This window comes from Pezoporus wallicus, unplaced genomic scaffold, assembly GCF_028554395.1.
Source record: "Pezoporus wallicus isolate ANWC-B61680 ecotype Strahan unplaced genomic scaffold, APGP_CSIRO_Pwel_v1 scaffold_6446, whole genome shotgun sequence".
In the NCBI taxonomy this organism is placed as follows: domain Eukaryota; kingdom Metazoa; phylum Chordata; class Aves; order Psittaciformes; family Psittacidae; genus Pezoporus; species Pezoporus wallicus.
The window spans coordinates 4,407,479-4,420,086 of record NW_026636264.1 but is presented as its reverse complement, the minus strand read 5'-3'; the positions used below and the strand labels follow the sequence as shown (position 1 = coordinate 4,420,086).

Here is a 12,608-nt window from a genome sequence, read left to right as displayed (position 1 = left end):
ACATGAAACATTCTCATCAGACTTCCACTGTGCGTTGAAAATGTCTTTCCACTCTATAACTCACAATGTCTTCTGTGTCCACAATTTTTAACTTAACCACCCTCTGTATAGGGGCTAAGTAACCTCTTTTTTTCCTCCAAAGCATTAACTTCTGATATTAAACTATATGAAATGAATACACTGCAGCCGAGTTACTCTAGCTGCTGTTTTCCTTCACTGAGTCTAACACTCCATTTCTCCTTGAAGCTTTTGTCTGTTCTCCTGGGCAAGAGCACAGATTGACATTTTCCTTGAAACAGAAACCTAGGGAATGTTGTAAGGGCAAGGATGAGGTTCATTCTCATCCTGACCACATAACTGCTCTCTGCGCTGGAAGCTCAAGAATCAGAGGTTCTCATTAAAGCTCAGAAATTAGGAGCTCAATGACTGTCTTCATAAAACTGAGTTTTTAAAGAACAGAGCATTGAAAACTGGAATCAGCACATTAACAACCCACCTCAAGCTGTAACAATGCCTCAAAACATTACTTCTAACGTGAAACTATTTCTGTAGCAGTTACCCTGGGTTCACAGTGAAAACATTATTTCAGCCCTGCTGGAGCAAATAGAAAGGGCTGTAAGTATGTATCTTTTAATTACGTTTTACGTACTTAGAATATGAAAGCTTATAGTCCTTTGGGCAGCTGGTCAACAAGAGTGAATGAGGTAAAGTACCTCTAGTCATGTCACAGCTGTTGGTGACTCCCCAGTTTGGGCTGACTCTGCTATTTCCTCTACAGTGAGTGCAAAACAGGGGGAAGCTTCATTCTGAGAATATTTTACAGCTGATTTACAAACTATCTGTACAGGCTGCAAATAACAAGTGAAAAACAAAGGGTGTTACTTTATTATGCTGTCAATACTCCCAAGCTACCTACTAATATTATATGGTAATAACAAAACAAATCCAAGATGCAATGGAAAAGAAAGCTACCTATCATCAAGTGTCACATAGCTTCTAAATGGTAGTAATTAATATCTCTAATGAGATGACTTCATTAGTAGGAATTTCTATTAACATTAATATATGCTAATAGGTGCAATGGATATAATTCTCCATGTAAATATTCTGATTTGTTTGCAGGGACAGATATAGTCTAAATCCAAAAACAGGAATAAGTTTTGGGCTCCTGAATTTCTGTCCCAGAAATGTTACACAGAAATACAGATAAACACCATGTGTGCCACATAATGGGTTGGAAGGCTGGGGATTGGGTTTTCTTAGGTCCCCCAATAAACCTGAAGCTAATGGTTAACAGCAGACATATTTACTCTACCAGGGTAGAGCTGCTAGTTGATTGTGAGACCTTTTATAAATATTGATAGCATGCAAAGAGACAGCCATCTACACAAGTAATTTACAGCACAGCATTAAAAATTTAACTGCCTTACAAAGACATACAATACAGATGCCATTTCTCATGTTTTTGTATGACTTTCTATGTGCAAAACCTTTTCTAGGTAACAATAGAAGGAGAAAAACATGAAAAAAGACACAGGCCAGTTGAGAACTCTGAATGAGGGGAATTGGTTTCAGATTAAGACCAAGGTCTCCTCCCTGCAAGCAGGTTTGTGTGTGATAGTGCATGGGTCTAGACAGAGTTCTAAAGCTGAGAGGCTCCAGACTGGCTTAGACATTTATTTGTACAGAGCTAAGCTTGAAGCCTAGGGTTCTCAATTTGCAATCTCAGATAATTGTGCAGAGTCTCACACAGAGCTGAGTTAATAGTTTTGGTCAATAGTAGACAGAAGGTCAGAGTGTACCTGCACACAGCTTACGTATTATTGTAACACTACAAAAACCTCATTTACATTACTTTAAATTAATGTAAGCTCTAGAAGTTCACACAGTGGATGTTTTTAATTTGGAAATACAATGTTTATGTACTTACACAGATCATCTGCTGTAGTATCATAGTATCTCATAATTTATCACAATGCTTTCACTGGCAATAGAAATATTATACAAAAATAATATGTTAAATATAATATTTATATGTATACAATTTTGCATAAAATATGTATACATTTAAGAACATAGACGTTTATAATGCAGGAGGAAATAGACATCAGAGCACCCCAGCCACATTGTTGCAGCTTTACTTGGTTGCAGCTCTGCACTCAGGCCCCTATACCTAGAAATCCAAAAGATATGGCAAGCAGAAATATTGTAGTTCCTCAATTATTCCAACCACAAATTAAGCTGTGTGCAATTTACGTGTACTTACAAAATGTAAACAGACCACACTTTTCATCATTTACTCTTAGCTTTTGTCTTGTGGTTTTGATGTGTTTGGTCACAGTCTGGTACCGGTACATATACCTATTTGTTTCTGATTAAAAGAATATAGTTTCTGGTAGGAGTATAAAATGCAGCCACTGAAATACAGCTTGTTACATTTAGCAGTGTTAACAAAATAATCCAGCTGCAAAGGAGGATTAGAAATGCATTTCACATGAACATTCAGATGCACATACTCAGGAAAAAGTCCCAATTTCTCCCTATTTGCTTTAATGCATTTCTCACATGAAATATGTAAACTGTGAACTTTTAGGACCATCAGGCCCAGGAAATGAAATAATTTTTCAATTTAACACAAGTACAGGAAAGTCTGAACTGAGGTCAGTCCTCAGTCTATATAGTCCTGTGTTAAAGTTACGGAACACAGAAGAAAAGGGGGTCTCTATGCCCAAAGCTGAAAATTTTGTTGGGCCAAACTCCACTTGATTTGAAAAGTAGATTCAAAGAGCAAAAAGATTTTAAAGGATGATTAAATTCAGTACACATAAAGCACTGGCAAACCCTAAACTTTACAGAAGAAAAGGAGATGGATGCATGCAATGTTTTTCAAATGCTGTCAAAACAGTATCTGATACAAACCAATGAACATCTGCTGAAGTCTTGACGTACAACCCAACAAGCTTTGCTCTCAGCTGTTAAACAGGCCTCTCCAAGAGGGGCAAGTGCTGCATACTGGATGGACCCAAGAATCTGAAGTACTGCAAGGGCCAAACCCAGCAAATGTCCACTGCCTTGGACTACGCCACAGAAAGCACATGCTGCAGTCTTTGAAAGAATTACAAGACACACAACCTGAGCACACCACTGGAGCATGCCTATGCCAGTACCTGGGGGAGATATCCAGCCACTCTGAGTATGAACCAGACATGTTCCTGTGCAACATCTTTTTGACTTCCCAGCACAACTGATTTCATATATCTGAAATACGTTCAGGACTTGAAGGTGTTGGGTCACACTGTGTAGAAGCTGTCAACACCTGAAAACATTTCTGGGGTCCTTCCAAGGCTACTTGCTGCAGACTGATAGTTATTCCTTTCCTTACAGCAATGCCAGGCAGTGTGCGTTACACTTTACTGCCATTACCTTCCAGAGCCCCAGCAACTCTACTGCACGTGCCACTGGCATTACAAACACCTTTTAATAGTTACATATTAGAAAGCTGAGCTGAAGTGAGAGTGAACGTACTTTGCTTTTTTTTTCAGCATTTCAGGCAGTTCTCCATGCATCTCCATGATTTTTTGCTTACTTATTATGAGAAGCTATCTTCTTCCACCTGATGGCCATTTCCAATTCCCATTAATCTCAATTATTATTTTAACTTCTGCACTTGAATTATAGAGGAGACAGAGGGTGTTGAGAGCATAGAGACATTACTATTGGAAAGGACAAACCTGGGAAGTGCACAGACTTCCTACAAAGTGCATAAGTCCTTAACTGGGTCACAATTCCATAGAAAACCTAACGAAATTGAACTATTCTGCATTCACTATTCCAGAATAATGTACTGTTGTGTCTGACCTATTTATTCTTGAAGCCTGGCCAATTTATCAAAGTAGACAAAGCTTAAATTAATTCTACTTTCACCATTAAGCTTGGACTTAGAAAATACCCATGGCCTTAATAGTAAGCCTTGGCTTAAATATCATCAGTCTCAACAAGTACCTTCTTTCTGGCAGCCCCAGTGACATCAGCAAGTGGGCTAGATAATAATGACAATAATAAACATTGTGATTTTAATTTTTACAGTATTTTGTCACTTGAAAATAGAGACATTAGTTTGAACCCTGTCAGAAAGGCTTTGTGCTCGAATGAGCATGGGTGAAAATGCCTTGAGTGTGTCCTTCCAACTCCTGCCGCTGGGGCCAGCACTGGGATAGCAGAGCTGGTGGCCTTGGAGAAAGCTGTCGTGAAGACAGCCAGAGGCCTCAGCAAGGGCCACCGCTCTGCCTCTGGGAGCTGCTTTTAAACAGAAGCTGTCCCACTGGGCCTTGCCCCAGATGTGTCCCCTGAACCCCGGGCTGATGTCCCAGCCTGGCCTCCGCCTGGCCACCGCACCCCCATCACAGGCCTGCAGCTGACTCCGGTCACCATCACCAGGCCTGACCCTGATGTGACTCCATAGCATGAGCTTGGCCCTGCATCATCACCACAGCCCTGCACCACAGTCACCGGGCTGTGGAGGACCTGGTTACCCTCACCAGGCCTGATCCCCGCCCTGGCTCACCTCCAGCACCTGGCCTTTGCCCTGCCATCTCTGTGTTGCCCTGCCACCCCCCTGGGGAGCGCCTGTGGCCCCGGTAACACGAAGAAAGAAGAAATGCAGGTAGTGCACAACCAGACAGGCTTTTCCAAGCAGAGCTAACCTAGAGCGTGCTTCCAGTTCTCCATCACACACTCTGGACCCTGCCACTACACACACTGTAAAAGAGCCCTGCTCTCAAACATGAAGAAGTTCAAAGCTTTGGAGGAAAGGACTGACCTTTTGTAACACTGAAATGAGTTTGCCATGAAACGATAAGACCAACAAGCTGGCAGCAATGCCAATTCAGACCTTGTTCTGTAGACTTAAAACTGGAGTTACACCGCAGACTTTGGTTTAGTTAACTTGAATGCACAGGGCTAAAACCAATATAAAAAATGGCATGTGAAGCCCCAGTTCTTAACTCCAGCCCCCACCACAAAATAGGATTATTAAAAACTAATGATGAGGAAAAAACTTGATACTCAACCAATTGCCTTTGGTTACAGTACACCCATTGGAACAAGTGGAATCCCAAAGTGGGATCATTTATGACAGTAATCATTTACCAAAGCAACTAAAGGTTTTAAAGTCACAATCTTCCCTGACATTTTTTTTGCTTCTATTTACATTTCTTTAGCATATTAGTGCTTCAGGGCTTCAAGGACCTGTTTTCATAAGTGTTTACAAGCCACTAAACATGCCCTGGCACAGTATCAGCAGTAAATAATAATAATATCACCTCCACAAACAAGAGCACTTGTGCCATGAAACATCCCGGGTGGAGTATCTCTTATGAAAGAATTTTGTTATTAATGCTTTGTTCAGGGAGGGAGCTCCACTGGAACAACGATATACACAAGCGGTGCTGTCCTGGTATCCTGCTTGCTCTCCTCACTCCTGCAGCTTACGGGTATTTTGGAGTTGATTCTAAGAAGTCTTTGTCATTATAAGAAGTTGGGCCCCAATCTAGATCTCTATACCCAGTAAGTTATTCCTAGTCTTCAGGAGGCTTCCAGAGGCTCAACAGGACTACCTCTGCAAATAAACCAAAATAAAGGCTGCAATGTCAGACCCCCAAACTGCAGGCAAGACAAAATAATTGAAGCATCAAGAGGGCACTGAATATGTCTGCACCCCTGCAACAAATGCCTTCCAAGGTTATGAGTATGGAAAAAGGCAAAAAAATACATTCCTCAGGCAGTGTTTAATTCCCACCTTCTACTGCCAGACCCGTGATGGTAAATGTCAGTCAAGAGAATATAACAAGGAATTAATTGCAACAATGGACTCTGTAAATGATCTGCCATAAGGCTGTGAGAACAGTAATGTTCCTGTAACAAATAACTGCGTTGAAATGATTTGCTGTAGAAGCTGTCTAAAAGAAAGTAAGGAGGGGATTCATCTTTCCCACAAGAATCGTATGTTGTTAATGGGTCACCAGGAGAGGAGTGGTGAGTGGTGCTGACTGTACCTTCCAATTAATTTCTTTTGCTTTTCATCTTTAAATTTGAGGATAAATTAAAACAAACCTCTCCTTTGCTGCCATCTGTTCTCACAGTCATAAGTCTGTCATAGATCATAGATACTACGCAAATAATAATAATAATAAAAGCATAAATCAACCTGGAAATAAGCAAAACAAATTAAAGCAAAGGGAATGAGTGCTTTTCTCTCCCAAAAACTCCATTTCCCTTTCCTCTTTTTTTCCAATTCCTATTCAAAGACAGTGGCTGATGCCTAAGATGTGTTTTAGAGTTGGTCATTTTTTTTTTCACATTCTTCCTCCTGAATAAAGAAAAAAATCCTTACACAATAAAGGCATAGCTACTTCTCAAAACATGATCTAGCAGGTAAAGGGCTATTCAGGTAGGTAGGTTCATTTCCCTGTTCAGTGGCTCAGTCTCTCAGGTATTTCAGTGTCTTGTTTGAAAGTGAAGAAAACAGTATGTCCCTTTTTCTCAAGGATTAATAAATTAAAATGACACAAGGCTATTTTATATAGTCATAATAGAAGCATTATATAAAATAGTCTAATCTCCTAAATTAAAGTTAATAATTAAAGAATTCAGAGCTGTTCTGCCCTTTTAGATTCCCTATTTATCCACAACTCCTCTGCTGTACCTCCCAGATGTTCATTCTTTGGACAACCTGCAAATCTGCCAGCTGCCTGTTCCCATACCACAACACTGTACCTGCTGTCTCTTTTAAGTGGCTGGCTCCATGTCTCCCGGCTCCTCTTCTCTCAGCCGCTTTCTCTGCCCTGGTGATGTTTCAGTGGTGGACGTACATTTCTGCACCCAGTGCTCTGGCAGGCTGAGGCACCGGGGCCTCAGAGCTGACTGGAAAGACACCTGTTTGGGCACTGTCCGCCTTTCCACACTGCAGAGGGAGGAGCTGTCTCGGAGATAAAAGGCAGCAGCTCCACCTCTCTCTCCCACAGCTTCATGCCCTATTGCTGCTGAACCTTCCTAAGGGATTGCCATTCCCTCTGCTACCTGCAAGGCTCTGAAGTGCTGTTCTGCAGAGATGGGAAGCAGCCAGACTCCCTTGCCACCTTTCCCCATTGGCTCCTTGGGGAAAGGACAGAAAAGGGAAGCACCTACAGGTTTGTTAAGCCTTTGGGACCTGGGGCTCTGCATGCAAATATCAGCTGTCAATTCTTTTTTTCACTTCTGTCCCTGGCAGCTACAGAACAAAGCTTGAGAACATGAGCCGGGTGCACCCTGAAGCCTTGAAACCAGAAATCAATTAAGACCTGAAATGTTTTTAGATCATTATTTTCAGGCCCATTTCATTACATATGGGAAGTTGACCTGTGGTATTAATAACTGTGCCTACAGCAAGTATTCACTGTATCCTTATGGAAACTGAATTGTTTGGTAGCCATCTGAACATGATACTACTCTCTGAACATGGATTCCTTTCTATCTCCTTCTGGGCATCTAACTTCCAGGTCAATTCCTCCTGGGCAATTGAAATATTTGAAAGAAGGAACCTTCTTCCACAAGCATCTACAAAATCATCATTTTCATTAACCAGGCTTACTAAAATAGCATTTTGTGACTTGAGTTGGATTTCTGTCTTATATTATTATAATTATATTATTATATGCTATTATTATAAGGGAACAATGCATGTATATTGATCTACAGACTATATTCCATTTTTAATCTCACACTAATGCTTATGATAAATGAAGTTTTCTCCAAGTTGATATTAGGAATGAGGCTGGGTTTAATGAACAAGAAAAAATACTGAAGCTGGGTGTTACCCAAGTCCAAAACTAATGTGTATTTTTTTCTTTTAAATTATTAAGTACGTGATTAATAAGTTTCTAAATTATTTTTCAGTGTGTATGGCAGTGAACAGTCATGTGAGTTATACCAAAGCTGACTGTTGCTGCCCCTCTGAATCTGTTTCGTGGGAGGAGGAGTCCAGTACGAATGGTTTGCTGCTGCTCTCCAAAGCTACCGCTGAGGCGAGCCACGAGAGGGCACTGGTAAGGAGAAAACAAGAGGACGAACGCAGTCCTGGGAACCAGGAGCCCGGGGCGCATCAGGGGCTCGGAGCCCTGTCAGTACCATGAGCAAAGGAAGGTCCAACAGGCCACACAGTTTTCTGCATAAAAGGAAAGGAAAAACTGAAATGTCTTCCCAGCCAGTCTTAGAGGTCTGCAGCCTGCCAAGGGAACTGAGAAAGGACCAACGGTACCCAGAGGATGTGCTGGAGCATCAGGAGGAACAGAGAGAGACAGCACAAAGTGGGGCCCACAAATGTGCACCATTGACCACGTAAGCCACACATTTCTGCTCCACACAAAGGCTATGGAAAGAAAGAGAAAGGGAGATGGAGAAGGGTTGTATAAAGCAACTGGTCTTTTCCCAGAGAAGGCCCCCAAAATGCATTGAATTTCACGAAGGTGTGGGCTGTCTGAGTGAAGAGAGATGCAGTGGTTCTATCAGGTTTCCAGTGTAGCTAAGCAGTAATAAAGTAATAAAATATATATTTGTCTGGAAACAATTACTGTTACAATTCACTTAAGGAGGTCAGTATTTCATGCTGTGTTGCAATACATTTGTGTTTATGTGAAAATCCACTCCCCTGAACCACGGCTGTCATTTGTTGAACATGATAAACCATGCAGGATGTCAGGTTTCATCTTTTGATCTTATTTCTGATTGTGTCTTTCAAAATTAACTGGTGTTAACATTTCTTTATATAACAATTTAAGCTAATAGAAAGAGAAAACCCTGCTCCTTGCTTTTTTTTGTTTTGGTTTGTTTTTTTTCGTTATTCTAGAGTTGTATGTGGGAATGGATTTTAATTTTTCATTGATCTTTTGAGAGATTTGCAGACAGGTACATGCTTGCTCGTATGACATCAAACAGCACACACGAGATCAGTGCAGTCATTAGCACCTGACTTGTGGTCTGCCAGCAAATGCTTCATGCCCTGTCAGTCCAGCCTAGATTGGTCTATACAGGGACATGATATATTGTAAATTAAGATGGTCACTGAACAAACTTGACCAGTGAGCCCACTGGTTATTACTAACTTGCTCCCTGGCCCTGCCCAGATCCAACTAGCTCTTTCAAAACCATGCTCAAGAGCAGTTTGCGGGACAACTCACTTCAGTGACCTTATGCAAAAAAGACTAGTACTGATGAGACTCCTCCTTCCATTCCACAGCATCTCCTATATGCCTCATTTGATTGGCAGCATAAATCAAATAGCTTCAAAATCACCCTTGGAAAGCATCCCAGGAGTAGGCTGCCACAGTGCTTTTATTCTAAAACTTCTGAACTGAAAGTAAAATGTGTACAAAGTTAATTATCAAAATAATAGTAATAAGTGACATAGAGCCCAGGGGCAGGCACATGGGACCAAGAGGAGGAAATGCAATTTGGGTTAGAGTCTCTGAAGCTCACTGTGGTCATATAGGACTGCAGGATTCGGGCCTCCAGGGTGATCACTGTTGTTATTACTCAGATTATAGTAGCACAGGGCAAATGCACACAGCCTGGAAGCTGTCTGCTCCTGATGAGAGTCCCCTGACCTGAAGAGCTTACAGTCTAAATAAGACTAGGTAGACAAGTGGAGTGAGAAAGAAAGCATTTTTATTAGACCCAAGAGAGATTAAGAAACTTGCCCAAAGACACACATACAAAGCCTTTGACAGAAACACGGTTTAACCTAGATTTCACTATGGCGCCTTGATTCATGAACATTTCACGTATCTTCTGCTCAACGTCTAAATGCCTCATCAACTGAGATTTAAAGTAGACTCCATCTCAGTAAAGCATCACCAGAAATGCCCTATTATACCATGTTTATTTTGACTGCTTTTGCACAAGGAGAGACCACTTTTATTTAGAAAGTCTCAAGTTCACAGACAGAGAAACACAGAGAAACAAATACAAATCTGGGGGGACGTGAAAGCCTCAAGTTCAAGAACAGGCTATTGTTTCACAAGCCTCTCCACAGCACTAGAAGCCTCATTGCATTTGCTCCAGCTTTAGTCTCTCCCAGGGTTTTAAATTTGCAACTATCCAGCCATGTAATTCTTGATACCCAGCAAAGTATTCCTCTTTTGGGGGGGTCATAATTGGAAATTAACCAAAGAAAGAAAGCTGATGCCAAATTATGGATGCAAGAATTTGCCAGACTTAACTCAGTCCAGGTTCACATGCTGCAGAAAGCTAAGACAAGTTTTGGATGAAAGTCAGTGTTGACACCTAATGTTTAACCATGACCGTCATAAAAGCCACTTGAGTGAAATAAAAAATACACAATACAAAAATCCACTTGACAGAAAAGTTACTCATTAACATTCCTTCTACATCTCACACGAAAGCATTGCTTGTGAGAAGTGCCCACTTGTGAATCTGAGAGGACACTAGCTCTTACTTGCAGACTGCCCACAAGGTACCTCAAGTCTCATTTACAGGAAGAAATTATATCCTTTAATAACAAACGGCTCGTTTCCCAGAGTAATTTTTATTATGTCCTCGACCTTTGCTTTCACTAGCAACACAAAGAGTTTCAGTGACTGCACACAGAGGAGATACAAGCTAGAAAAAAGGTCAAGGATGTTGTATTTCTCCATATGGGTCATATAAGGTGCTGTGACTTGCGTACCTGAATGAGAGGGAATTCTGCTAAGTCGCTTGAAAGGGTCTTGGGAACAACCTTTCAGCCAGGTGAGTGCCTGGCTTGGTTTCCAGATGCCGCCAGGACCGGCTCCGGGCTCTGTCCGAGGGCTGCAGAGCTGCCACGGTTCCCCCCACGTCCCTCAAAGCTCCCTTGCCACCGCTGTCTCTCTCCCGGGTACCAGCATTCAGCCTAACCCTCTGCCAGCCACACGGGGAAAGGCAGGAGTGGCCCTTCCCTCCACATCCTCCTCGGGGAAGGAGAGGTGCAGCGGGGAGCAGCAGCCGTGACTCAGAGCCGTCTCTGTCACAACACGCGTTTCACAAACGTCCCGATGCTGCAGATGCCCCGGCAGGAACCCAGCAGCCTCCTGCAGAGAACCCGGCCCTCCTGCCCGCGCTGCCCCCGCGACAGCGGGCCCAGCCTCGCGGGGGCCACACGCCCGCCCGCCCGGCGACCCCTCTCTCCCGTTCCCGCTCCTCTCAGCGGGTCCCCCCCCCCTCAGGCTGGGGCTGTCCGCCCGCCGCTCCCCGCCGCAACCCCGACCTCGGGGGTGTTCAGCCTGGTACCTGACTCTGTCTTTCTCAGCCCGCCGGAGCTCCGAGTCCCTCTGCAGCACCTCAAAAATCGCGCGGGCTTCCTCCTCGTTTAAAAAGCTGAGATCTGGCCCCTGAGGCGCTGCGGTCATGGCTTTGCTTATTTCCGGGCGGGCGGGAGGAGGCAGGCGGGCAGCGCTGACCCCCTGGGAGCCTGGACCGACACGAGCATGGCCGAGTCCCGGGAGGACCGCTCAGGCCGGCACCGGCGGGACGCGCTTTACTCCGGGCGGCGGGAGCCGGAGCCGCGGCCGTCCCGGCGCGCGTCGGGCAACACCCCGCGGAGCGGCAGCAGGCGCGGGCGCTGCCGGCGGGGCGGGGAGGGGAGGGGCGGGAGCAGCCGCTGCCCGGTGCCCGCCCCCCCGGCCGGGCTTGCGTGAGGTGCTCTCTCCAAGGGCATGGTGCGGGGCTGTCCCGGCGCTGCCAGGCAGAGCACACTCCCGCCCGGGGGCCGCTGCGGGACGCAGCAGATCCCGCTCGGAGCCCGCCGAGCCTCTGCCCGCCAGCGCCGGCGGCTCGTCCATAGCACAGGAGCGCGGCCCCGCCGCTCCGCCCGAGCGTCCTCCTCCGCCCCCGCGAGTCCCGCAGCCACGGCAGGCGGACATGCCGATAGTACTGCGGGGTGGAGGCAAGGTGGTAACTTTTCCACGCGGGAAGAACGGGGCAGTGCGTTATCTTTGCTATCCTTCGAGGTTTTCCCTTAAAGAAGAAATAGTAGAGAATGGAAGTCCTTGACTTGGATGCTATAACTGCAGTTCGGAAGTAATTTCATCCTCATTTCATTCTAACGGCTCTAATGCAGCTCAGCTCTGTGCTGCACCAACATGTGTCTCTCTAAAGTAGGTGTCTATCGAGTATGCTGTATTGGTTGTATAGGCAGTAAAGTGACCTTTGAGAGTTTTCCGCCAAAGAAGGGCTTTATCCGGAACCGAGCTGCAGATGGAGAAAGAAAATAAACCACAGTTTTTGTTATGGAAAAGTGACTCAGTGTAAATGTGATGTGCAGTGAAAGCGGGGCTGAGCTGCACGCAGCCACCATCCAGCCCTGCAGCAGGCTGATGTGGGGCCCAGGAAGGATGCTGCCCCACCAGGAAGTTGTGTGGTGCAGGTGGAAATAAAGACCTTAGAACCCAGCCGGAATAACGGGTTGCAGGAAGTTCCTTGGTTTGGTGTAGTTTGGTGTAGCTTCTGGCCCAAAGAGAAACTTGCCTGATTCCTGGTGACCAAACAATAAAAACAAGGCTGTGAGACAACTGATGAAACTGTAATGAAAGCTGTGA

General features: G+C 44.5%; 1 protein-coding gene across 2 annotated transcripts in view; it reads right to left on the bottom strand.

Annotated features, from left to right (window-relative positions):
* The window catches only part of EXPH5 (exophilin 5), a 37,168-nt gene extending 25,592 nt beyond the window's left edge, over positions 1-11,576 (bottom strand). The window contains exons 1-2 of one of the 2 annotated variants that reach the window (XR_008970967.1): positions 11,302-11,439; positions 9,683-10,720 (exon numbers count right to left, since the gene is read on the bottom strand). Coding sequence is in view for 1 of the 2 variants with exons in the window: in XM_057399710.1 (XP_057255693.1) it covers positions 11,302-11,420 (119 nt within the window). In the remaining variant the exon portion in view is untranslated. Of the gene's footprint in view, positions 1-9,682; positions 10,721-11,301 lie in introns of those variants that run through there. The other variant, XM_057399710.1, reaches the window with a different exon arrangement.
* Positions 11,577-12,608: the final 1,032 nt, after the last annotated feature.